The following is a 27,723-nucleotide window of genomic DNA, read 5'->3' on the forward strand; positions in this document are numbered from 1 at the left end:
TGTGTAGTAAACAGAGGTTCAGGGTATACTGGAAATCATTGCAAACTTCAGAGGAAAGACCTTTCTCATAAAAACTGTTTTACACAAATCACTTACATGATATTTCTCTACCTAATGACCATAAAATATGTCCTGAACATGTTCAACATCTGGGACTCCATCATTTGAAGCAAAACTGAAGCTACACATGTCTGTGTGTCTGTGTGATGTACCAGGTTGGACCATGGGAAGTTGCCATTTTTACCTTTCAATAACTGTCAAATATTGGCAATTTTATATATTTAACACAGCACATTTAATCATTATGCTGAATTCTGCTCTTTTCTGTTATGTTTTGGAAAAATTATTCTTAAAATTTTCTTTTAATTATATGTATCATATATTTTTAAAAATGAAAATAGGCAGCACACAAAGACTCTAGGTCTAATAGCAGAGTTCACTCAGAATATCCAGTTAGTGAGACCGTGTTAGAATCATTGAGTGAAACAAATGATTAGGTGTTTCCCCGATACCATCACTGTCGAGAATCTATGCTCCCAAATGGTCATCATAATTTTTTGTCACCAATAGGCCAGTAGCTCCTCTTTTTATTCTATTGATTAATCAAGATTTTGTTACATTTCTCCACTGTTGTAAATTTAAACCTTGAGGCTTTTTTTTTTTTTTTTTTTTTAGAGGTAGGCGAGAAAGGGAAGGTAGAAGAAACAGAGTTCTGTTGAATTCAATTTCACTAGCTCCTAAGCAACCACAAATCATTCTGAAAATTTTCTGCATGTCTATATCCCCTCATTGTCCTCTTTCACACCCTCTTTTCAGTCCAATAGGCTATAGCAGTGGCGAGGGGTGAAAAGCTAGGCAAAGTCCTTGTCCTCATGGAACTCTGAGAAATTCTCCTTCTCCAGGGCAAGCTTCTTTCTAATATATTTTAACTTAATCTTTTATGTGACAATCTCAATTTCTAACTCTTACAGGTCAGGCTCAGTTTTAAATATCTAACTTAGTTTTCCTATGCATACACTCAACACTTGATCAGACCATGACTTCTACCTTCTGGTTTGGAAGATAGGATCACTATACTCATAAAATTTCTAGCTCATAAACTAAAATCACTGGGAACTTACTGGGAGAAGGTAATGTGGCACAGGTTTAAAATCTAGTTATTTTTGTTGTTCAGGTAAATCATCCTTGCTACATAAAATTCAAGCAATGCAAAAAGGTAAAAATGAAAAAGTGAAGGTCTTACTCCCCAGATACATTGTTTCTTGTATTGTTACTCCCCAGATATACCCCCAGATATGTTGTTTCTTATGGCTCCTCCTAGATATTTTCAACACATATACAGGCATCTCTCCACCTCCCTCTCTTTCTCCACAAATGAAGTTGTTCTGTACAGATTGTTCAATATTTTGTATTTGTCAATTAATATAGCTTAAATATATTTTCATGTCACGACTATGTTAATAATCCACATGTAGAGTAGAGGTATCAATCTGTCTAAAGTAGTCAGGTAGGTAACAAAAATTAGAGAAGTGGGTTGGGTAGAAGAAGAAAATCTTCTAAAAGAAAAATAAAGATGCAAATATCATCATATTTGCAAATGGCAACTAACATTCAACTGCAGTGTCAGGAAGTAGCAGGGAGCAGTGAAGACTGTAGTGCACTGGGCCGAAGGGACAGACACTACTCAGCTCTAGCTATTGCTGCCATTGAGGAATGTGGGCTCAGTGCTGCCTAAGGCCAGAAATCTGGATTTTTATTTGAAATCTCTCAATTTTCAAATTTTGGCTCAAAAATAAAAAAAATCCAAACTCAAACCAAAACAAAAAACAAATGTGTGTATCAATGTTCCTAGCAGCATTGTTCACAATAGCCAAAAGGCAGAAACAAACCTTTGTTGTCTATCAATGGGTTAATGGCTAAATGAAACATGATATGTACACACAATGGGATATTACTCAGCCTTAAAATGGGAGGAAATTCTGACACATGGTACAACATGGATGAACTCTGAAAACATCATGCTATGTGAAATAAGCCAGACATAAGCATGATGGGAGGCAGAAGGCAGAATGGTGGTTGCCAGCAACTGTCAGGAGGAGAGACTGGGGAGTTATTATTTAACAGGTACAGAATTTCTATTTAAGACGATTACAAAGTTTTGGAAAGGTATGAGGATGATAGTTATGCAACATTGTAGATATACTAAATGTCACCGAATTGCATGCTTAAAGGGTTAAAACGGATTATTATGAAGATTAAATGAAATAATGTATCTATATTTTATCACAATAAACCCAGAAAACAACTCACTTCAAGATATGTATACATATGATTTTAAAAAAATATATGATATTTATTTTAGTTATTTTTGCTTAAAAACTTAGAAGTTGCTATAGTCTGAATGCTGGTGTCTCCTCCAAATTTGTATGGTGAAACCTAATCTCCAATATGTCAGTATTAAGAGGTGGAAACTTAGGAGAGGATTAGGTCATGAGGGTGAGATTAGTTCCCTTATAAAGATAGCTCCCTTATAAATAAGTCTTGAGGAACCTGGGCAACATAGTGAGATCTCATCTCTTAAAAAATTAGCCTGTCATGGTGATGCACACCTGTAGTCTCAGCTACTCAGGTGGCTGAGGCAGGAGTTTCAGGCTGCAGTGAGCTATGATCACACCACTGCACTACAGTCCTACAGCCTGGATGACAGAGTGAGATCTAATTTAAAAAAAGAAAAGAAAAGAAAAAGACTTTCTTGTTGTGAGGACACAGCAAGATGATGCCACCCATGAAGCAAGCCCTCACCAGACACTGAATCTGCTGGGTCCTTGATGTTGGACTCCCAGCCTCCAGCGTGGTGAGCAGTACATTTCCGTTGTTTATAAATTACCCAATCTATTGGGTTTTAGCAATCTATTTTGTTACAGCAACCCAAATGAATTAAGACAGAAATCTTCTAAGCAAGATCACAGGTTCAAATCCTATAAATTGCACCTGAAAAGCTGCAAAAAATCAAACAAAACTTCAGGCCAAATAGAACATGTTTATAAGCCAGATGCAGTCATATTTTGCAATCTTTACATAAAGGGAATTTTTAAAGTGTTGCAAAAATAAAGTTTAAGGCAGAAATCAAAAGGATTACTGGTTGTCCAGGTTAGCATTTTCAAGAATTTCAGGAAATTAAGAATTTAAGGAATTTAAATGAGGTGAGAGATTTTCCCTTCACTAAATTAGGGAATAAATGTCAAAATAAAGATTTTTTTAAGGCAATAAGGATGAATTTAGGATAATCTACCCTGGAAAGTATAATATAGTATGACTACCAAGAACACAGATATGAGAGCCAAGCTGTCTGAGATTCAACCTGGCTCTATTAGGCAATTTATAAACCTTGGTTTCCTAATCTGTAAAATGAGGGAAATAATTGTGCCTACCTTCCAAGACTATTATAAGTATTAACTGGAATAATATATGTAAAGTGCTTAACACATACTAAATTCTTCATGTGTTAGGGGTGCTAATAAATGACACCCATGCATACCCATAATCCACCCACCTCTACCCTCAGCCAGGTTCTGAAACAATTGAGAAATAGAGGTGTTGGGCAAAAATATCATTTTATTAATAATAAAGGTCATGCTGGTGGATGTGGCTTAGGTATGAGGCAACAATGTGCTTCCTGATACAGAATCTAGAATTAGACAGACTTACCTGTCACAAGTAGTGCTGGTCAGCCACTGGCCTCTCCCTATAGGACCAAGGTCTGTTCCTGTATGGTTTATGGCATGGAGAAGCAGCCAGAAAGTATGCTCGTTATAGGCAGACAAATCCCAAAAGGGACAGGGCTATGAGTCCTCCTTTCTAGGGAAGAACAAATGAGGGGACAGAGGGACTCCAGGAATGTTCCTCACATTGGACTCTCCATATGAAGGAAGCATTAAGGGGAGGTGTAGGTGTTTCCCTCTCACATTAACGTTCACAAAATGTACTTTAAAAATACATTTTACTTGTAAAATTTTAATTTTGAAGGGCTTAAGTTACTAATAAAGCACTCAAAATATTTAGAATATTAATATTTCCTCATAAGATATCTTACCAAAATAAGTCTTTGAAATGAAGTGAGTTTCTCCCAGGGAAAATTTATACGATTACATGTTTCTTTATTTTCATTCAAAAGTTCAGCTAGATATAATTTAGAGAAAGAAACTGGGATTAACAGTCAAATACTTTTTATCATTAAAAGATATCACAATGAACATTTCTGTCATAAACTTATGAAGTTTTTTTTTTTCTCAACATGGCTGACTTTTAAAGTGAGCTTTATTTTCGTAAGCTTTACGGCATCACTAGCTGCGCTTCACACCTCAAAACACGGAGACATTAAGACGGATTTAAGTTTCAACTTGGACCAACTGAAGTGGTGAATGAATAGTAATATAAGAAGATGATGGACAGATGAAGAAATAAAATGAGAAGCCAAAGGCACAGCCAGTCAACACATTATAACCCGTTCCTGTATATGTGGTGTTTTTCTGATGAATATAATAATATAACTAATAAGAGTAGAGGTTGGAGATTTCTATTTATCCAGCTATAACAGATATGGGAAATGAGAATCAAATGGAAATGCAACCAGATTATCAAATTTTTGAAAAATTAAATATTATATCTATCTACATATATTTAATACTGACCCCTCTTACCACCACAATAGAGTCCTACTGGATTACAATTTTTTGCAAGGTGGGAAGTCTTCTAGTCTTCATTTCCAGCTGTCCTGGATACAGTTATCATTTCTACTTACCTCTTATTTCTGTGGTATTTTCCCAATGTCTAACTTTAAATACAAATTAGGATATAGAAATGGCTTTTTTGAATGCAGATAATATTGATGTGTTGATCTTAAGAAAAGTTCATGATACATGAAGGTATAGTTATAAATGGATAATTTGGGGTTATTTGCAAAATAAAAAGGTCTTCACTTTACAAAAAGGGTCAATAAAGAATTCTTTTAAATAAAAGTTGCTGACTCTTACAGTATAATAAATTATGAGTCCCACATATATTAGAGATAAATGCAACAAAATAAAATGATAACGACTCAAAGAGAAAACTCTACAGGAGGAGGAGACCTTAATAAGAACTTGAAATCAAGAATGTATAAAAGAAAAAAATAGACATAATCGACTATACAAACATTTAAACACATATAGCATAAGTACTATAAAAACAAATTCAATAGACAATAAAAAATTCAGAAAAATATTTGAATATGGATGTTAATACATATAATAAGACAAAAGCGAATTATCTATAACACTAATGGGAGTTTAAGCTTTTCAGATGGGCAAAATTAAAAAAAATCAATACTCCTATGGAAAATGGGCATTCATATTGCTGGTGGAAATATAAATTATCATAGACTTTTAAAGAAAGCAACTTGGCAGCAACTTTTAACATAAAAATAATTTCCTTTTGTTCCAGCAATTCCACTTCTGATTATTTATCTTATAGAAATAAAAGCAAAGGAAAAATGTATAAAGATGTTTATGTTATTGCATAATATAATTGTTTATTTTGGCAAAAATCAGGAAGTGAAGTAGAGAAAAATGTGGAAGGAAACAAATTAGGTTGTATTCTGAGTGGGGGTGTTATGAGTGAAGGTAGTAGGGAAAAACGAAGGAGAGTTCGAAGTGGAAAAAGAAAAAGAAAAAGATGTGCTAAAAATAGTAAGTCATTTGAATTTAAGGTAAGATCCTTTCCCATGTAATTTTAAAAATACACATTTGTTAAAATGAACAATATATGTAGGTTTGTTCAGATCCAAGATTCCAAACTAGCATGGTGTAATGAAACTAGTGTGGTATATTTAATCTCTCTGAAATTCTGATTTCTAATCAGATTTTCTCATGAAGTTCTTTATAATCCTTTCATGGATTGTTATGAGGATTATATTGAATAACATGTGCATGCTTAAAATGTAGTTATATTCCTCCCTTCAATTTTTTCATAATGTAAGATATTGTACGACATTTACAAATTGAAAATCCATACACATACACACATACTTAAGTTAGGTTAAAACATTTAATGCTTTCTTACTCTCCTCTGGTGGTTTTGTATTTTCCTCCAATGAAGCATTTTCTGAAGAGAAAGGTGTGCTGATCAGAGAATAAACTGCTTTACTGTTCTTAAAAGTATCCCATTGTGATACATTTGATAAAAGGGATTTGCACAGAAGTGAAAATGGTTCCAGGTGAGCGCTGACATATTGGCACTGCCTCCATCTAGAATCTGACAGCCACTGAAGATGCTGACTTTCATCTATTTCAAATGTGCCTAATAAAAAAAGAAAAATGATCACATTAGAAGAGATAAGCCCTTTACCTTTTAGTTATTTATTACAAAGTAGATACTTGACAAAGATGTGCTGCTAGGCTATTTCATATAAAAACTATTTTATAGAAATAAAAATATATTTTACATAAATAAAACAGAAAGCTACTTTATGTAAAAATTACATAAGAGGTAATTGTTTTTATTGTGGTAAAAATATAACTAAATTTATCATTCTAAACCTTTTTTTGTTTTTGTTTTTTGAGATAGAGTCTCATTCTCACCCAGGCTGGAGTGCAGTGGTGCGATCTCTGCTCACTGCAACCTTTGCTTCCTGGTTTCAAGCGATTATTGTGCCTCAGCCTCACAAGTAGCTGGGATTACAGGTGTGTGCCACAATGCCCGGCTAATTTTTGTATTTTTTGCCATGTTGGCCAGGCTGATCTCAAACTCCTGGCCTAAAGTGATCTGCCTCCCACCTTGACCTCCCAAAGTGTTGGGACTACAGGCATGAGCCACTACACGCAGTCCATCTTAACCATTCTTAAGTGTACACTTTGGTAGTGTTAAAGATATTAATACTGTTGTGAAACTGAGAATAAATCCCAGTTGGTTATGGTGTACAATCTTCTTAATGTGCTGTTGAATTTGGTTTGTTAGTATTTTGCTGAGGATTTTTGCATCAATGTTATTCAGAAATATTGGTCTGTAGTTTACTTGTAGTATGTTTGTCTGGCTTTGGTATCAGAATAATACTGGCCTCACAGAATGAGTTAGAAAGTGTTTCTGTCTCTTCAATTTTTGAAAGTGCTTCAGGAAAATTTGTGTTAATTTTTAAATGTTTGGTAGAATTCAATGAAGCCAACTCGTCCTAAAATTTGCTTTTTTTTTTTGGCGGTTTTTGATTACCTGTTCAATCTCCTTGTTATTGGTGTGTTCAGATTTTCTATTTCTTCATGATTCAGTCTCAGCAGACTACAAGGAATTTATCCATCACTTCTAGGTTATCCAATTCATTGGCATACAATTGTTCATGGTAGTCTCTTAGAAATCTTTTTATTTCTCTGCATCTACTTTAATGTTGTCCCTTTCTTTCCTGATTTTTATTATTTGCATCTTCTCTCTTTTTTTCTTAGTTAACTGAGCTCAAGGTTTGCAAATTTTGTTGATCTTTTCAAAACACCAACCGTTAGTTTTGTTTATTCTTTTTCTATTCTCTATTTTGTTTATCACTGCTTTAGTCTTTATTATTTCATTCCTTTTGCTAGCTTTGGGTTTAATATGCTGTTTTTCTAGTTTCTTGAGGTAAAAGTTATGTACACTTTCTTCTTTTTTAATGTAGGTATTTACAGTTATAAAATTTCATCTTAGCACTGCTTTCAATGTATCCCCTAAGTTTTAATATGTTGCATTTTCATTTGTCCCTAAGTATTTTCTAATTTCCCTTGTGATTTAGTCTTTGACCTACTGGGTGTTTAAGAGTGTGTTAATTTCTACATCTTTGTGGATTTTTCAGTTTTCATTCTGTTGATTTCTAGTATCATTTCATTGTGTTTGGCAAATACACTTGGTATGACTTCTTCTTGAATTTGTTAAGATTTGTTTTATGGTCTAACATGTGGTCTATCCTGGGGAATGTTTATGTGTACTTAATAAGAATGTACATCCTGCTGTTATTGGGAAGACAGCTCTGTGTATGTCTGTTTGATCCAGTTGATCTACTATGTTGTTCAATTTTCTTATGACCTTCTGTTTCATTGTTTTATTCAGTACTGAAAATGGAGTACTGAAGTCTCCTACTATTATTGGGTTGCTGTCTTATTTCTCCCTTTAATTTGTCAAAGTTTGCTTCATGTATTTGGGAGCTCTGAGGTTTAGTGCATAAGCATTTATTACTACATATCTTCTTGGTGAATTGACCCTTTTATCATTATCTCACATCTGTCTTTGTCTTTTGTAACAGTTTTGATTTCAAGTCTACTTCATCTGATATTACTATAACCACTCCTACTCTCTTTGGTTACCATTTGCATGGAATATTTTTCTCCATTCTTTCATTTTCAGCCTATGTGTTTCTTTAGATATGAGTCTCCTGTAGACAGCATATAGTTAGATACTGTTTTTTTAATTAATTCGGCCAATCTGTGCCTTTTTATTGAAGAGTTTAATCCATTTAAATTTAAAGTAATTACTCATAGGGAAGGAATTACTATTGCCATTTGTTGTTTTCTGTATGTCTTGTAACTTTCTTCCTTCCTGTCCTCTTTTATTGCCTTTTTCGGTATTTTGTTGATTTTCATAGTGATATATTTTGATTCCCTTCTCATTTTGTTTTGTGCATATTCTATAGATATTTTCTTTGTGGTTACTATTGCAATTACATAGTTTAATCTTAATTTTATAGCATTCTATTTTAAACTGACAACAACTTAACTTCAGTCTCATACAAAAATTCTACTCCCATCCTGGCAACATAATGAGATCTCATCTCTACAAAAAATTTTTAAAAATTAGCTGGGTATGGTGGCATGTGCCTGCAGTCCCAGCTACTTGGGAGGTGAGGTGAGAGGATCACTTGAGCCCAGAAGTTGGAGGCTACAGTGAGCTATGATCCCATCACTGTATTCTAGCCTGGGTGACAGTGAAACTATGCCTTCAAAAAAACCAAAATCTACTAATTTAGGGCTTTAGCACCCCCACTTATGTTATTGATGTCACAAGTTACATTTTTATATATTGCATACCCATTAACATAATTATAGAGTAAAAAATGTTTTTGTAACTTAAGTTACATTTACCAAAATTACAATAGTACAAGTTACTATCTTTCTCCACATATTTACCTTTACTGAAGAACCTTATATTTTTCATATAGTTTCATGTTGCTGTGTATTATCCTTTTGCTTCAACTTAAAGGAGTTTCTTTAGCATTTCTTGGAGAGCATTTCTAGTGGTAATAAACTCCCTCAATGTTTGTTTATCTGAGAAATCTTAATTTTTCTTTCATTTTTGAAGGGCAGTTTTGACACATAAAGTATTATTGGTTGAGAGTTTTTTTCTTTTAGCACTTTGAATATGTATCTCACTCCCTCTAGTTTGCAAAGGTTTTCCTGAGAAATCACTGGTAATCATATAGAAGCTCCCTTGTATGTACAAATAACTTTTTCTCTTGCTGCTTTCAAGATTCTGTCATTGTCTTTGACTTTAGACAGTTTGATAATAATGTGTCTGCTGTGTTTCTTTTTGGATTCATCCTAGTGGAGTTCTTTGAATTTTTTGAACCTGTATGTTTTTTTCTTTCCTTAGATTTGGGAAGTTTTTAGCGACTGTTTCTTCAGAGAATTTCTCTACCCCTTTCTCTCTTTTTTTCTTCTTCTGGGAGTGCCATAATGCATATATTGGTCAACTTAATAGCATCCTATAGGTCCCTTAGGCTCTTTTTGCTTCTTAAATTTTTAGCTTTTTTTTGCTTTTCTGACTTGATAATTTCAAATGATCTGTCTTCAAGTTTGTTGATTCTTTGTTCTGTCTGATTAAGTCTGCTGTTGAACCCCTGTAATAATTTTTCAGTTCAGTTTTTGCATTTTTCACCTTCAGAATTTGTTTCATTCTTTTTTATAGTTTTTATGTCTTTGCTGATATTCTCATTTTGTTCATGCATCATTTAACTGACTTTATTTAGTTCTCTGTTATTTATTTATTTATTTTAGCTCACTGAGCAACTTTATGACAGTTATTTTAAATTCCTTGTCAGGCAGCTCATAGATCTGCATTTCTGTGGGACTGGTTTCTGGAGCTTCATTTTGTTCCTTTGATTGGACCATTTCCCCTTGTTTCTTTGTTTGCCTTAATATATTTTTTTTCTGGGGTTGGCATCTGAAAAAACAACCACCTTTCCCAGTCTTTGGTACTGGCTTTGTGCAGGGGAAAACCCTCACCAACCAGCCTAGTTGGAGGTTCTAAGACCTTTTTAACCTTTTCTAATCCCTTGCTCCCCCTAATTTCTCCCTGTGAAACTGTAGGTCTAATGTGCTGCTTGCATCTGGATTTTAGTGGCTTCCAAACTCCAGTGCCAGTCTTGCCAATATTCTGAGTCAGGCAAGACAAAAACCAGTCCCTTGGGAGGCCCCTAGACAAGCCAGAACACTGGATGCACTGTCTACTCTTTTGTTTCTATCTGAGGGAAGAGCTCTGATATGGGGTATTTCCTGTCAGTTGTTCCACATTATACCACAAAGAGGGAGGGGCATGAATAGGCATGTGTCAAATGATGCAAAATTTCCTACCCCTTTCACTGGAGTCTCTTCTTGGTTTTACAATAGCCTGGATGCTGTAGCTTCTCAACTGATCTCTAGAGTTCTCGCAGAGGTATTCTGATCTGTATATTGTTGTTACCTTGGTATCTCTGTGAAGGAAGGGAGCCTATAGCATCCTACTCTGCCATTTTGCAGACTTAAAATTTACAAATTACAGCATAACAACGTGAATGTATTTAATGTCACTTAAAAATTGAGATGATAAATTCTATGTTATATGTATTTGACCACAGCTTAGATAATAAACATAATAAAAATACAACATAGAAACATTTAAAAGATTCAATAATTAAATAATTGTGTCTAACCTTTTTGGATAAACATGACTTTTGCGTTTCAAATTTTCAACCAAGTTTTCATAAGAAAGTGAGGGCAACTGTAATTAGGGGTGGGGGAAGTTTTAACTCCTGAAGGTATCCAATCAGTGTTTATGTTTGGGTGTGCTCCTGTTGACTACCATTAGATATTCTGCTTTGTAGATTAGGATTATAATAATCATAGCAATTATCATTTATGTATTCATTCATTCATTAAAAAATTATTGAGTAACAGTGGAGGTGCTTGACCTCAAGCTACTTTACTTTAATCAATTATAGAGGCATTGACTTGGAGCACCTTAATGGAAGGAAACACACTTTTAATGGACTTTTACGGAATCCAGAATAATAACTTTTACTTACTAGTAAGTCTAGACTGGGATAATGCACTTTTAATATTTATCAATATGCCAGAATATAAAAAGATGTTCCATTCTTCTTCTGGTAGGAATCCAATGTCATCCTGTATTAGATTTCCATTAGCATTATTTTGCATGATTGCAGTACAAAGCCGAAAAGAGAAGCAAAGTTTATCTTCATTAAATAGAGCTGAAGAAACCACCTATAGGGAAAATGTAACATATTAATCCAGTGAGATTAAATAAACAAGTAAAATCCACACTAAAGAATGTCTCACCTTAAAAATACTTTTTGTCAACACATCCATTGCACTTTTAATATGCTTATCTAAGAGATTTTTCTCATTTTCCAAGCTGGGTTCTTTTGAAATATTTATAATCTCATGAACTTCTTTTGGAGACACTTTCTCCCTTTTAAAACTATGTTCTTGTTCTTTGCTTTTGGAAACTACTGACAAAACAAAAACCTGATGAAACCAGTCTAGGGAGAACTGGTACATGTAGTTGATTTGCGTGAGACCAGCTACTAGAAAGTAGAGCAGGGCACCTCGGGTTGCAATGGGGAGATAGTTTTTACGTATTGCTTGGATTTCACTTTCAGCTTTTTTTGTTGCTTCAATGCGCTTTGAAATTTCATTTGATGTCATTTTGGATTTTCTTAAGGTATCTATAATTTCTTCATCATCTAACGCGTATCCTAAAGATAAACAAAAAGTGAAGTTAAATAAAGACTACTGTAACAGTAAGTGGCTATTTCCTCACTCTGCACTCTTTGTGTAAGGGTTTTTACTGTTGGCTTCTTACTGGCTTTATGTCCGACATGGGCTCTTTTTTTTTTTTTTTGAGACGGAGTCTTGCTCTGTCACCCAGGCTGGAGTGCAGTGGCCGGATCTCAGCTCACTGCAAGCTCCTCCTCTCGGGTTCACGCCATTCTCCTGCCTCAGCCTCCCGAGTAGCTGGGACTACAGGCACCCGCCACTTCGCCCGGCTAGTTTTTTTTTTTTGTTTTTTTAGTAGAGATGGGGTTTCACCGTGTTAGCCAGGATGGTCTCGATCTCCTGACCTCGTGATCCACCCGTCTCGGCCTCTCAAAATGCTGGGATTACAGGCTTGAGCCACCGCGCCCGGCCCCGACATGGGCTCTTAAATGAAGTTAGGTAATATTTCTAATAAGAATTTGAGGCGGGGCGCGGTGGCTCAAGCCTGTAATCCCAGCACTTTGGGAGGCAGAGACAGGCGGATCACGAGGTCAGGAGATCGAGACCATCCTGGCTAACACGGTGAAACCCCGTTTCTACTAAAAAAATACAAAAAACTAGCCGGGCGTGGTGGTGGGTGCCTGTAGTCCCAGCTACTCGGGAGGCTGAGGCAGGAGAATGGTGTGAACCCGGGAGGCGGAGCTTGCAGTAGTGAGCTGAGATCCGGCCACTGCACTCCAGCCTGGGCGACAGTGTGAGACTCCATCTCAAAAAAAAAAAAAAAAAAAAAAGATTTTGATTAATAGTATGTACACCTCACTTCCCACTCCCTCATCTCTTCTTTATATTACTTTAGTATTGGTGGATCCTATTTTTATTACAGGCATATAATAAGTAACCATTCCATGATAAGGAATACATTTACAGTATGACCCACTATACACACAGAATATTAAAATCAATTTTCAAAAAATAACAAGTATGCCATTATTTCACGTGATGTGTTCTGATATTTTGTATTCTATTTTATTAAACATATGAAACTGATCATGGCCAATGACGTTTATTTCTCAACCCACTAACAGATTGCAACTCACCTTTTGAAAAAGCACTTCTCTAGAAAGTACAAATAATAAATCTATTCTCTTCACATATTTAAGGGAGCTCTCAGGTTTCCATTATAAACTCTTCTGTTTTATGGGCTAAACATCCACATTTTCCTCAACTGCTTTTTTCTTATGATATGATTTTTAGAGCCCTCTTTGATTCTTGCCCTTGGACACATTTTAGTTTGAAACGAGCCTTTTAAAAATGTGGCATCCAGAACTAAACACAGTATTTCAGCTTGATATGACTATTGCTGGCAATAATGAAATTAGTATATTCCACAATCTGTGTACCATATTCTTATTGATGCAGGTGAAGCTTTTACAGGAATGTCTGGACCTAAGTCATGGACCACCTCTCACAGTACTCACCCTATCACACCATTTCCCACAGAGGTTGGGCAGTCACACCAAAGAGAAAATAAGAGGCAATAAGAATGGCTAGTTTTTGGCCAGGCGCAGTGGGTACCTTACAACTGTAATCTCAGCACTTTGGGAAGCCGAGAAGGGCGGATCACAAGGTGAAGAGATCGAGACCATCCTGGCCAACATGGTGAAACCGCTTCTCTACTAAAAATACAAAAATTAGCTGGGTGTGGTGGTGCATGCCTGTAGTCCCAGCTACTTGGGAGGCTGAGGCAGGAGAATCGCTGGAACCTGGGAGGTGGAGGTTGCAGTGAGCCAAGATTGTGCCACTGTACTCCAGCCTGGCAATGGAGCGAAACACTATCTCAATAAATAAATAAATAAACATAAGAATGGCTAGTTTTCACTATTCACAATAGCAAAGGCATGTAATCAACCTAAATGCCCATCAGTGATAGACTGGATGAAGAAAATATGGTACATACGATGCAGCCATAAAAAAGAACAAGATCATGTCCTTGGCAGGGACTTGGATGGAACTGGAGGCCATTATCCTCAGCAAACTAACACAGAAACAGAAAACTAAACACTCCATGTTTTCACTTGTAAGTGGGAGCTAAATGATGAGAACACCTGGACACATACAGGGGAACAACATATACAGGAACCTATTAGAGGGTGATGAGTAGTAGGAGGGAGAGAATCAGGAAAAATAACTAATGGGTCCTAGGCTTAATACCTGAGTGATGAAATAATCTGTACAGCAAACCCCCATGACACAAGTTTACCTATGTAACAAACCTGCACTTGTAGCCCTGAACTTAAAAGTTAAAAAACAAACAAACAAAAAGCCTAGTTTTACTAAATCCTAGAAAGGAGGAGGAAAAATTATGCATATAATCAAGGTGTCTCTTAATTTAGTTTTTTTCCAGAACAATTTTTACTGAAACCACTATTACTCAAAGATCACAGTCTTTAAAAAATACCCAGACTCTACCACAAGGAACAAATGGTAGAGAATAAACAGCAAAGGCACAATAAAAGCATATAGTGCCCTAATGAGTGTTATCTTAAACACCTTTTCACTTAGCTCATGAAATCCATCTTTTGTTCAATTCAGGTGAAGTTTATAGCAAAATATGACTTGTTATATGAGTGGTTCATAAAATGGGAGTGGCTGTGCTTCTGAATCTTGATGGTCACCTTCTATGTATATTATATAATACTTAGATGTTTTGCTCCCTAAGGAGTTACCAGCCAATGGCTCCAGTCTTACAAGAAAACCAAAAACCAAAAACCAAAAAACAAAACAAAAAAAAAAACAGATACAGAAGCCTTGTCCATGTAGTTAGCCTTATTACTAGAAGCACAATTTATTCATGTGTTATAAAGAAACATCTTATTAGGTATAATTAACATTGAAAAGGAATAAAGTCAGGTCCTCCAGGCATAAATGTGTATTTAACGTTTCATAATAAAAATATGCTTCTAAATGAGGATTTGCCTGTATTTCTAATATAAGATATAATTAAATTTGAGCTCTTTTTTTTTGTAAACATGGTTGCAAAAATTGAGTTATAGACTTTATTTGTCTTAAAAATTCTCTATTTAACACATATCTCTTTTTGGAATTGGGTTAAGATAATGGCATGCTAAGGCAGCAACACTCAGGAGGATCCTAGGAGGAAAGGCATGCCCTCCCCACCACTCTCCCTACTGAAGCTTTTGTTTGTTTGAGGTTTTAAACAAAATGTAAAGTCTCCTAAGGTCTTCATCATTTCCCCAAACCAAGGCAGTTGTATGCCATAAAAATGTAAGTTCTTTGTTAAAGGTTAAGAACATGCTGAACAAGTCAGTGTTTTCTGCACATCTTAGCAGACCTTACAGAGGCAACACTGGAACTCCTCATCAAAGTTATTCTTGTTTCGGCCACACGTCTCAGCAAGGTGCTGTTACTTGCAGCAATTTGTTAGGGAAGAAATGTCAATATTAAGGTAAATGTCTAACAGCGGGGAGCCACATCCTTTCGGTGGAGAAAGGTTTGTAACCACAATGTGGGAACGGCTCAAATTCATCACTGCACTGATACAAGACAGACAGATCTGTCTTGCTTCCGGGAAGTCCAAGGCAGCACGGTGAATGTGGTTCCAGCTCTGGATGATAAAGAATGGGCTACCACGTAGTAGCACCTGTGAGCGCTGGCTGAGAGGAGGGGCAAGCGGGCAAATGTGGACCCAGGCTGTGAGGGGTGGGGGTGGGACCCATGGCATCACTGCCCCAAAAGTTCCAGTGTTAACACATAGGTAACATCATCCAAAGTATCTCTCTCTATACATATGTGCAGATAGAAGGGTAAGTAAATGGATTGATAAACAGACAGAATATGCGTGTGTGTGTGTGTTTATGAGAAATGGATCCTACTATAAATACTGTGTTTTAAGTAACTAGTAAATTTACCTTTACTGGAATTAAGAAAAAGAATAAATAGAATTGCTGAATCTCAGGTAAACATTTCTTGAATATAATATATATTAGTTTCTAAAACATTATTCTAAGATTATAAGAAAAGATGATGAAAGCAATGAAAGAATTCAATCTCTATTTAAAAAAATAAAAATACATTTTGAATTTCAAACAGGATGGATTGGCTTCTCTGCAGGAACTGTGAGGTTACTGCACTCAGGTTTCCTTCCACTGTCTGATTCTGATTGCTCAGTCAGTGAGACTTCATCATCAAGTAGTTTTTGTTTGTTTTGTTTTTAATTCCCTGGGTTCTTTTATGTTTGAAATAGTCAATATTGCTCCCAAGGTATGGGTGCTTCATGCCCTATCAAACTTGGTTTCCTCATCTTTCAAAAATTACATTCTTAATTATTACTATTGGTAAAATTTTGCCTTAAAAAAAAAAACTAGCTTTTAATTTGTTTTAGTACAGTATCTGGTAACAATGGACTTGCATTTCAGACCATGGGCTTTAGATTAGACAAATAATATGTAATCAGAAGCGGACATAATAATTGTGTAGAGAGCTTCAAAAATAAACATGAGCCAGGGCCCAATGTGTGGAAGTTCAGATTCAGTAAGTCTGTGGTGGTAGCCACTGGGCATTTGTATTTTTCAAAAAGAAAGAAAAGTAATAAATTCTACAGATGATTTCTATACAGACTCTTGAGGACTAAAGTGTTTGAGAAACCTTCAAGTTCCAATGAGTCACAAGTTAAAACAGAAAGGCAGTCCATTGTTAGATAAACTGCATTTTATCACAGTTGAGTTAGGGGCCTACATCAGTGTGACTCAGGAATTTATGTTTCTTGAAGTTTAGATGCAGTAAAGATTTTTTTGTGCTGGAGAGGAAAATAATTTCTACTGCTACTTTAATTAACAGTCTTTTTTTTTTCTTTCTTCCTTTTTTTTTTTTTAGACGGAGTTTCGTTCTTCTTAACTCAGGCTGGAATGCATTGGCACCATCTTGACTCACCACAGCCTCCACCTCCTGGGTTCAAGCGATTCTCCTGTCTCAGCCTCCTGAGTAGCTGGGATTACAGGCATGCACCACCAAGCCCGGCTAATTTTGTATTTTTAGTAGAGACGGGGTTTCCCCATGTTGGTCAGGCTGGTCTCCAACTCCTGACCTCAGGTGATCCGCCTGCTTCAGCCTCCCAAAGTGTTGGGATTACAGGCGTGAGCCACCGTGCCCGGCCAACAGCATGTTTTAATGGGATATATAAAAGTCACTGGATTATTTGCTTTTAAAATATCTTTTAGTTATTAAGTCGGGTGTGGTGGCATGCGCTGGTAATCCCAGGTACTCAGGAAGTTGAGGCAGGAGAATCACTGGAACCCAGGAGGTGGAGGTTGCAGTGAACCGAGATTGCGCCACTGCACTCCAGCCTGGGTGATGGAGTGAGACTGTCTAAAAAAAAAATAAATAAATAAAAAATAAAATATCTTTTCGTTGTTAATACTTGGGGAAAGCCCAATCATTCAGTCTCTGTAATCTAACTTGAGACCTATAACAGATGTCTGTACCTGAAGTACAGACATGGGGGGAACTAACTAGACTCTGTAAAATTTGTCTTACAACTTATACCAGTTACAGGGTGGCAAATGTTCTACAACACAATGAGCTAAAGCAAAAGTGGAACTGAGGGACACCAAAATTCACAATGTTTAAGTTTAGAAATGGGGTGATTCACCTACCTTTATCAGTTATCTGGTGGAAATGGAGATTTGCTATTTTTGGCTCAAATTCAAAATTTGGTTCTCATAACTTTTTATTCTATCCGTTGCAAAGATCTCTTACTATCACTAAATATCTTGACTTACCTTGTGCTTTCTGCAGTAAATTTAATGTTTTTTCCTCTAGTTCTTCAAGAGTTACGGCATCAAGGGAAATACTCTCCAGTAACTTGGAACGTTGATCTTCTAAATGAGGAACTTCATGAGTTACCACAGTAGACAAGAGTTGATCTTGCAAACCTTGGAATGTTACAGTGAAGTTGATCATAGTAACAAAGTTATAAACTGATGGAAGAAAATGGGGGTTGTCTATTTCTGTAGATAAGTATAACCTAAACATGAGAAAGGCACCAGTTATTCAAAGAACATATAGAAGAAAAAAATGAACAATTTATTTAAAAATACATAAAGCATTTTTCCTGGAAGTACACAAGATTTTTAGTGTTTTTCAGTTTTGTATACAAAGTACACTTTCAATGTATACTATGTGAATACATTTGCATTGAAGTCTTAAAAAAATACAACCACAGACTGTGTATATGCTATGTTTAGTTTACACATAAGGACAGAGTACAGAAAATGTTAAACAGTAGAAGTTTTGACTTGCCACTAGATCATTGTGAAAACCATGGTTTTTACCCTTAGTGAGTTGAGAAGCCAATGGAGGGATTGGAGGAGTGACAAGGTCTTTTTAAATCAGACTTCTCTAGCAGCTATCATTTAAAAAAAAAAAATTTCAATAGCTTTAGGGGTAAAGCTACGTGGATGAATTGTATGGTGGTGAAGTCTGAAATTTCGGTGCATCCGTCACCTGAGCAGTGAACCTTGTACCCAAGATGTAGCAGCCATCTTGAGAACAGCCTGAGAGGAGAGGCAGAGGAGCAAGAGGGAAGCTGGGAGACTGGGTAACATGTGAGAAATGATGGTGGCGTGGAGCAGGGTGGTGTCAGTGGCAGTCATACTGAAGAGTGGGCAGATTAATAAAGCAGAGACAATTCTTCATTCCACTTTATGAAGAGTGAAATTGAAGCTTAATGATATTAAATAAATTGCCCATATCACATGGCCAGAAAGTGACAGAGTGAGGTCCATCACTGAAGCCTGCCCTCTACAACAGTGCCCTCCAGCACCTTCTCAACACACATTCCTAACATGGGGACCGGGTTATCTACTCAGGAAAATTAGCATTTTTAGCACTGTTACTTCATTAGCATTTTTAGCGCTGTTACTTAATCAAACAAATTATATCCAGTAAGAAAAAAGAATGGGTTAATGCAGTGTTTTCCAAAGTGTAGTCTACACAACACTATTTTCTGGAGAGGGTTTGGTGAATAAAGGGGTTTTAAGTCCTGTAGGACTGTTACCTTTAGCCCACTTTAAGAAGCCTTGGGATCTCTTTTTTGAGTGACACCTATTACAGCATGGAAATGTTTTGACGAACGTACTTTGGAAACTGTTTTATTAACAGAGGAGAGAATTATTATTATCATTATTATTATTTCAGACAGAGTTTTGCTCTTGTTGCCCAGGCTGGAGTGCAATGGTGGATCTTGGCTCCCAGGTGCAACCTTCGCCTCCCAGGTTCAAGCGATTCTCCTGCCTCAGCCTCCCAAGTAGCTGGGATTACAGGCATGCGCCACCACACCTGAGTAATTTTTTTTTTTGTATTTAGTAGAGACAGGGGTTTCACCATGTTGGTCAGGCTGGTCTTGAACTCCTGACCTCAGGTGATCCACCTGCCTCAGCTTCCCAAAGTGCTGGGATTACAGGCGTGCACCACCACGCCTGGCCACAGAAGAGAGAATTCTAAGGAGTAATAATTTCATGAGAGATTGCAGCCCTGCACAGGGGAGAGGACACACTGACCAACAGGTTTGAGTCAGCACCGCTTGGTAAGGAGTCAGTATGTCAGAATTCCTGGGAATAAGTTAAAAGCACCAGGCTGATGATGGCTAAAGTCTTCTAGTTTCCTTTGCCAATTACTTGCTTACCCAGCAAGGCTCTTATTATAAATGGCCTTTCCTGTGGCTTTGCCTACAAGGAGAGAATGCCCATGAACAATTCAAACATCTTACTTCTTGGGAGTCACATTTTTATGGTAATCAAATCTATGTAACAGTGCTGTGTGAAATTGGCTAGTGCGAGTCCATTTCCTGGAGTCCCTTTACTGCTGGGAACATGGATATAATGCTTTTTATCTTCCTAGGCAAAAATCTCTTTTTGCTCTAGATATTAAATATAGATTTTGTGTGTGTGTGTGTGTGTGTGTGTGTTTTAAAAAGGCAGAAACTTTTGTCGCCCAAATAAAATGTTAGGCAAACAGAACAAACAGAGCTTCTCCAGATGAAGCAGAGCCAGGCTTCTCGCTTGCTCCTCTCTGCATAGCTTCTGAAGACTCCTCATAAAACCCACAGGTTTCATCATGCACAGTTTGAAAAGTGTTGGTTTGGAGTGACTTGATACAAATCGGTTATCTTTTCTGTATACTGATGAATACTTCTGCCAACACAAAAACAAAAAGAATATTCCAAAGACAATCTTACTTTTTCCTCCATGTAGAAGCTTAACAGGACTGAATACAAGGCATTCAATATTATTTATCTTAAAAAGCATACACATTTGACTCAATTTAGCTGTGGCACATTACCTAAAATTTGAATTGTATTCGATCTCAGCGTCACCAACCCTTATGAAATAGTGTCCTTTTTTCTGATAGATATCCTTTTTCAGAATTGCCTTTAAGCCTGGAGCTAATGTCTCAAGGAGATTCTGAAAAACCCAATAGACAAAAATAAGAAAAATCATCTTAAAACAAATTTGTTGGAAAAAAAAAGCAGCATTAAAACATTTAAATGTTGAGTTAGAAAGAATGAATAAGACCTAGTATTTCATAGCACAACAGGGTGACTATAGTCAATAATAATTTAATTGTACATTTAAAAATAACTAAGAGTATAATTGGATTGTTTGTAACAAAAGATAATGCTCAAGGGAATGGATACTCCGTTCTGCATGATGTGATTACACATTGTATGCCTGTTTCAAAAACATCTCATATACCCCATAACTATATACACCTACTATGTACCCACAAAAATTAAAATTAAAAAATTTAAGTTTTATTAAATATCTGGACTCCAGTGAAAGGCAGCTGTTAAGAGAACTGAGCATTGAAAACTCACTCTCTGTCTCTAAGTATATATGTGTGTATGTCTGTTATTATTTTTTCCCTGACAGTTATGTGTCACTGAAAACTTTTAGCCTTTATGCTCAGTGCATACAACATATGTATCAGCTGCAAGGGAAATTAGGCCATACTGCCCACTTACCTGCAGGAGGACACTCCCTCCTGTCTTCATAGCATTTTCAATTTTTTTGGTGTAATTGCTGTCTTCAATGGAGAGCTTCTGCAGCCTGGATCCTTCCATCTGACGGATCCAGTTGTGAGCTTGCCTATGTGGGTCAATCAGCAGTGGCCACTGCTGGCCATTCTTGATCAAGATGGCATTCTCTACTGAATACTGACCATGAGGTAGTCCCTGATTATGCCATCGGCTGATCTGCAATGAAATCATTAGTACTTTCACTATTTTGTAAATGTCTTCACATCTTTAGTATCCTACAGGGTACTCAAAGATCCTACAGAATCACTGCCTTTAGAAAAAGAAATACTGTTTAAAAATGCTATGGAAATGAACAGTTTAACGAAACAGATATGAAATTTTTGGGAAGCTGAGTAATTATGCACTAAATTACATTTTTGTGTTCAACAATAAGGACATTATAATGCCCATCACAACAAAGATGCCATGGGGGACACAAAGGAAATAAGATACAGTACCTGCTCCTAAGGCTCTTAGACTCTAATGCATATATGAAATATGCAATAATACAGAATTATACAAATATAATAACAGCTACTCTATTTTGCCCCTACCAACTGCCAACCACACATACATATATACTAGGTAGTGAAATTACTATAATAACCCTTATTTCTAAGATGGAGGAACTGAGGCTAAAAGACGTTAGATACTTGTCTAAGGTTATACTGTCAGAATAAGAAGCAGAGCTACCATTTGACTCAGAAGCTGACTTCAAGCCTGGTAAGCTTTGACTCTTTACATGGCCTCTCTTTTTCTGCCACTCCAATTTCATGGCAGTATCAGCAGGTTGGGAGAAAAAGGCCAAGAAGCCTATGGAGGTAAGAGTAGAAACAGGACACCAAGGAAACACTCCAGCAAAAGGTAGCAGGGGTCTCCCCAGGAGAAGCCAAACATACTTTTTAGTTTGGGAACAGAGGAAAGTTTTTTCATTTATGCCTGTGAAGAACTGCATGCTCTCAAATTCTATGTAAAAGGAAATAGGACAGATGATGAAGAATTCTGAAAAATACAAGTATTGCTATTGATTGGAGTGTAGATTGCATCTGAATACAGGCAAAGAAGGCAGGAGTAAACATGATTGTGGTGAGAGAAACATGCCCTGAGCCCAACAGCAAAGAAGAGTTTCTATTTTCAAAAATGAATCATTCTCCAGACTTTTATGCTTTTCTTTATTAAACACGATAGTTTAGTTTTGCTTATTTTTGAACTGTAGATAAGTGAAATCTTCCATCTTTTTCTGTGTCTGGCTTTAATTCATGTTGTTGTGTTGCTTGAGGTCTCTCTACATATATACATATATATGTGTAGTCTTATACATATATGTATAAGTATATGTGTGTATATATATGTATATATGTGTGTATATATATGGGATTACACTGAATCTATAGGTCAGTCTAGTAACTTTAGAATATTGAGTTTTCCAATTCATGAACTTGGTATAACTCTTCATTTATTTAGGTTTCTTAAAATGCATCCTAGTATTTTATAGTTTCCTTTCTATAAATTTTTCACATTTTTGAGATTCATTCTGATGTGCAAAAGATGTGTTTTAGATACCATTTTAGGTCATTGGTATCTAAAAACATTGTACACTACTGCTGCTGAAGAGAAACGCAATTTGACTTTGTTAATTTCAGAAAGTTTGCTAAATGTTTATTAATTCTCATGATATATCTATAGGTTCTCTTGGATTTTATAAATACATAATATATCACCTCCAAAAATTTATGTTTTTATTCAATGCTAATATCTTTTTTCCCCTTGCCTTACTTCACTGCCCAGACTCTCCAGTAAACACAAGTAGAGATAGTGAACATCCCTTTGTCATCTTCCCAATCTCAAAAGAAAATCTTTCACCAGTGTATCATTTTAAAATTTCTGATTTCAATCTTGTTCTGCGGTTATCTTAGGAGTATATTTCCTAATTTCAAAAATATGGGGATTTTCAAAGTATCTTTTAATTATTGACTTTTAGCTTAACTGCACTTTGATCAGATGCCATATTCTGTAGGAGTTCAGTCCTCTGACATTTGGTCTAACTTGATTTGTGGCCTGTTATATGGTCAATTTGGCAGTTCTATATGTGTTTGCATATAATGTGTCAGCTGCAGGTATAGGCTACGGTGCTCTATTCCCATTCAGTCCATTTGCTGATCATGTTGTTCAAAGCTTCTCTATTCTTACCGATTTTGTGTGCTTGTTCTGAGTTACAGAAAGAAGGGTATTAAAATCCTTCACTATGATTGTAGATTTGTCTATTTTTTCCCTATAGTTCTTTTAATATTTGCTTTATATTATTTGAGATCATGCTATTAGGTTAACAATTTAGAATTGTTCACATTTGCTTGGAGAATTAAACCAATTCCTATTGTAAAGTGAGCTTAAGTCTAGTAATCCTTTTATGCCTTAACATCTATTTTGTCCTTTTGTTTTTGTAATCTATGGTAAACACTCTCCCATTTCTGACTCTCAACTTTTCTTTATGTTTTAGATGTGTCTTTTATAAATAATGTATGTTTTATTTTATAAATAATGTATGTTTTCTATTTTGTGCTTTGGTTTATACTGTTATATAGTCTTATAACTTTATATATGAGGATTGCTTGAGGTCTCTCTACATATATACATATATAGTCATATACATATATGTATAAGTATGAATATATGTATGTATACATATAGGTATATGTATATATGTATGTACACACATAACACATACATGCATGTACATATGTATATATGTGTATATATGTATATACATTATGTATGTACATATGTATATATGTGTATATACATATAAGTGTATATATACATATAAGTATATATGTGTGTGTATATATAAGTATATATGTGTATATATAGTATATATGTATAGTCATAACTTTATGAGGATTTCTTGAGGTCTCTCTACATATGTAGTATACACATATGCTATATGTATACATATATATAAAATATATATACACACACACACACACATATATATATGTAGAGAGAGAGAGACAGAGACTTGGCCTGTCTCCCATGCTGGAGTGCAATGGCATGATCATGCCTCACTGCAGCCTTGACCTCCTGGACTCAAGTGATCCTTCCACCTCAGCCTCCTAAGTAGTTAGGACTATAGGCATGTGCCACTATTGTGCACGTGCAATCATTGCAATGATTGTGATCTATCATTACAATTACTACTGCTGTTCTCAAGCTGTGATTGTACAAAAGTTAATAATGGATAATATTGAAAAATAAACTGTTTTCTGAGAGGAAAATTAATCTTATTCTTGGGTTTGCTAATAGTGTCATATTTGCTAAGATAGATAAAATCCTTTGTGTAACAAAGCAAGACAATTGTTTTTTCTTTTAGAGACAGGGTCTTCTCTCAGTAGCCTAGGCTGGAATGCAAGGGCACCATCATAGCTCACTGCAGCCTTGATCTCTTGGGCTCATGTGATCCTCCCACCTCAGCCTTCCAAGTGGCTTAGGCTTAGGATGACAGGCATGTCGCACCATGCTCAGTAATTTTTTTTTTTTTAGACAGGGTCTTGCTACATTGCCCAGGTTGGCTATTTTTTTTATTTTTTTGTAGAGACAGGCTGGTCTTGAATTCCTACACTCAAGAGTTCCTCCTATCTGGGCGTCCCAAAGTTCTGGCATAACAGGCATGAGCCACCGCACCTGGCCACAATCTTAGACTTGTTACTGGAACATTTAGTCCATTTACACCTAATGTAATAACTGTTATATTTGAGTTTAAATTGGTTATTAGCATTATGAAAATGTGAAGACAGTATTTGTTTCTAAGATTTTGTAGGTTGCATGGTCAATTTAAGGGAAATTATCAGTGGGGATCCAATCTAAAATTACTCTTGGAGGATTAACAAAAGCTAGGTGCATTTCTCTTTTATCCTTTAAACATCAGCATAGGATTTACATAAACAGACAATAAGTATCTAAGTTAATAAATGTAGTTCTACATTTTTGGCTGTGTCTAAGAACACTCCCTGTGGTTCAATAAGTTCAATTGTATTAAATGAAAGAGGTTTCAGAGAGAGAAATTGCCTATATTCAATAGGATTACGGTGGGAAAAGAGATATTTTGTGACTTTTGCTCAATATGAGAAACAGGAGAGATACAACTTATTGAGGCATTAGGGCTATAAATAAAAAAAATTAAGACCTGAAACAAACTATTAACAAAATATTTTCATTTATCAAAATAATTCTGGGACAACATCCAAGCCCAAAACTACACATACAGCTAAAACCCAAATCAACACTAATAGCCACTTAACTGGATAATAGAAATATGTTATTACCTCATATTTTTGTGCCATAACTTTAATTAAAGAGAAGTTGGAAGACAAAGAAATGCCATTTTCAGTGCAGAAAGTCTCCCATTTATTCACAATCAACTGGCGAAATTCTGGTGTTAAAATTCCACTGTATACAATGCATGCTGCTGAAAGAAGTATGTCACCCAAAATTCCTTCTAATTTGTTATCTATTTGATTGATTGTTTCTTGCCATCGAGTCTAAATGTTAAAATAGAAATGAGTTATTCTATATACAATATATTATCATAAGGTATTTTAAAATTAATCTCCAAGTTGGATCTATCATTGCAATTACTACTGCTGTTCTCAAGCTGTGGCTGTATCAAAGTTAACAATGGATAATATTGAAAAATAAACTGTTTTCTGAGGGAAAAATTAGTCTTATTCTTGAGTTTGCTAATAGTGTCATATTTGCTAAGATAGATACACAGCCATTTAAAATCCTTTGTGTAATAAAACAGGACAATTTTTTTTTTTTCTTTTAGAGACAAGGTCTTCTCTTAGTAGCCTAGGCTGGACAGCCTTGATCTCTTGGGCTCATGTGATCCTCCTCCCACCTCAGCCTTCCAAGTGGCTTAGGATGACAGGCATGTGCCACCAGGCTCAGTTATTTATTTATTTATTTATTTTTAGAGACAGGGTCTTGCTACATTGCCCAGGTTGGTCTTAAACTCTTGATCTCAAGCAATCCTCCAGCCTTGGCCTCCCAAAGAGCTGGGATTACAGACATGAGCCACCATGCCCAGCCAAAGCAGGACAGTTTATAAAGTATCAATTTATTATAATATACTATTAATAGTATTCAACAACAACAATAATAACAACAACAACCCATATTTACTGAATCTTTACTTATCTACCAGGCATTTTACTTTGAAAACTTCATTTGATACCGCATTTGCAGTTGAGTTTAGAGAAGTTAAACTACTTGGTCAAGATCACTAAGCTTCTAAGGGGTGCAGCTGGGCTCTGAACCCATATTCTCTGGCTGTATATGGCTTCTTTGATCATGCATGTGCTTGACTGGTCGATAAATAAAGCATGTTAAGCAAGAGCCCTCTTTTCTGGTGCTCACCATCTGGGATAGCATCTCAATCTATACACTTGACTCTCAGGGACATCCAACTGCCTCTGAGAGCTATCATCTCCCTTTGATTGGTCTGTTTTCATAAAATCCTTCCTCTTGACCTTCTATGATATGTATTTATTTAAAAAATTAAACTAAATTAAAATTATCTTGAGAATTTTATAGCATCCATCCCTTAAGATAGCTGAGGTGTAACTAAACTGAGATTCTAGTTGGCTTACTAGAGATTCAACCATAGAGAAGCCAGATGAGCCAGAGGAGAAGTAAAAAGATGAGCTAAAAGGGTTCAGAAGGCTGACAGAACAAAAGAAAATTTTCTTTTTCGGCTGCTCTGCCTATGGAGTAACCATTCTTTATTCCTTTACTTTCTTAATAAACCTACTTTCACTTAAAAAAAAAAAAGAGAGAATTTTCTTTTTCTTTCCTAATGACATCTTCTCCTTTGTGGTTCCACCATGTTTTATATGTTCAGCTTGGGTTGTCCCAGTGCTAGAAAAGGAAAACTAATGACATTTTCATTGAAAGGTTTACTTTGGGCCTCATCAGACAAAAGTGTGCTGATGTCTTCAGATCAGGAAATAATGTCAGATACTTGTAGTCTGTTACTTCTGTTTTGAGACGACTCAAACAGGATTTCTTTATGTGAATAGGATGTCTACTGATCCCAATGAGAAACTGGATAGTAAGATAGCTTTAAAAGGTATATGATACAGCCTGCAGTGAAAATAACATCTTGGGGGTTGTTGCGCCCAGTAGAAATTATGGAGGAGATATAAGACCAAAGAAAGTCCTGCCTTCTCATCTTCCAGGACAGTTAGTAAGACTGACGCGCACTGAAAGCGCCTGCTGGCCATTTTTTTCCGATTTGCTAATAGTTGTTTTTCAGCAACGGTATCTTTGTAAGCTGCCTGTAAAAACAGCAAATGTTCTTCAACCTGAAAGATAATTAATTCATTATTGAGAAAAATATCTTACTCTCATTTTGCTTCAAGACTTTATCTGTCATTTATATAAATATAGTGTTACCATTTCATTTTCACATCGTGGAAAATCTCTGGAGGCATTATATTACCAATGAAAATGGACATTGTAGAAATGAAATGATTCATTGATATTGAAATTTGTATATTTTTAAATGCCATCTTGCTTCAATAGGCTTTTTTTTTTTTTTAACAATCCTAG

General features: G+C 35.9%; 1 protein-coding gene across 1 annotated transcript in view; it reads right to left on the bottom strand.

Annotated features, from left to right (window-relative positions):
- The window catches only part of LOC101017895 (dynein heavy chain 14, axonemal), a 294,249-nt gene that overhangs the window by 47,052 nt on the left and 219,474 nt on the right, over positions 1-27,723 (bottom strand). Inside the window, exons 34-42 of the mRNA XM_031655372.1 lie at positions 27,336-27,476; positions 25,437-25,652; positions 21,064-21,294; positions 20,382-20,503; positions 17,822-18,066; positions 11,604-12,022; positions 11,330-11,528; positions 6,100-6,336; positions 4,094-4,179 (exon numbers count right to left, since the gene is read on the bottom strand). Of these exons, the coding sequence (XP_031511232.1) occupies positions 4,094-4,179; positions 6,100-6,336; positions 11,330-11,528; positions 11,604-12,022; positions 17,822-18,066; positions 20,382-20,503; positions 21,064-21,294; positions 25,437-25,652; positions 27,336-27,476 (1,896 nt within the window). The remainder of the gene's footprint in view (positions 1-4,093; positions 4,180-6,099; positions 6,337-11,329; positions 11,529-11,603; positions 12,023-17,821; positions 18,067-20,381; positions 20,504-21,063; positions 21,295-25,436; positions 25,653-27,335; positions 27,477-27,723) is intronic.

The sequence above is a fragment of the Papio anubis genome, chromosome 1, assembly GCF_008728515.1.
Source record: "Papio anubis isolate 15944 chromosome 1, Panubis1.0, whole genome shotgun sequence".
Lineage (NCBI taxonomy): Eukaryota > Metazoa > Chordata > Mammalia > Primates > Cercopithecidae > Papio > Papio anubis.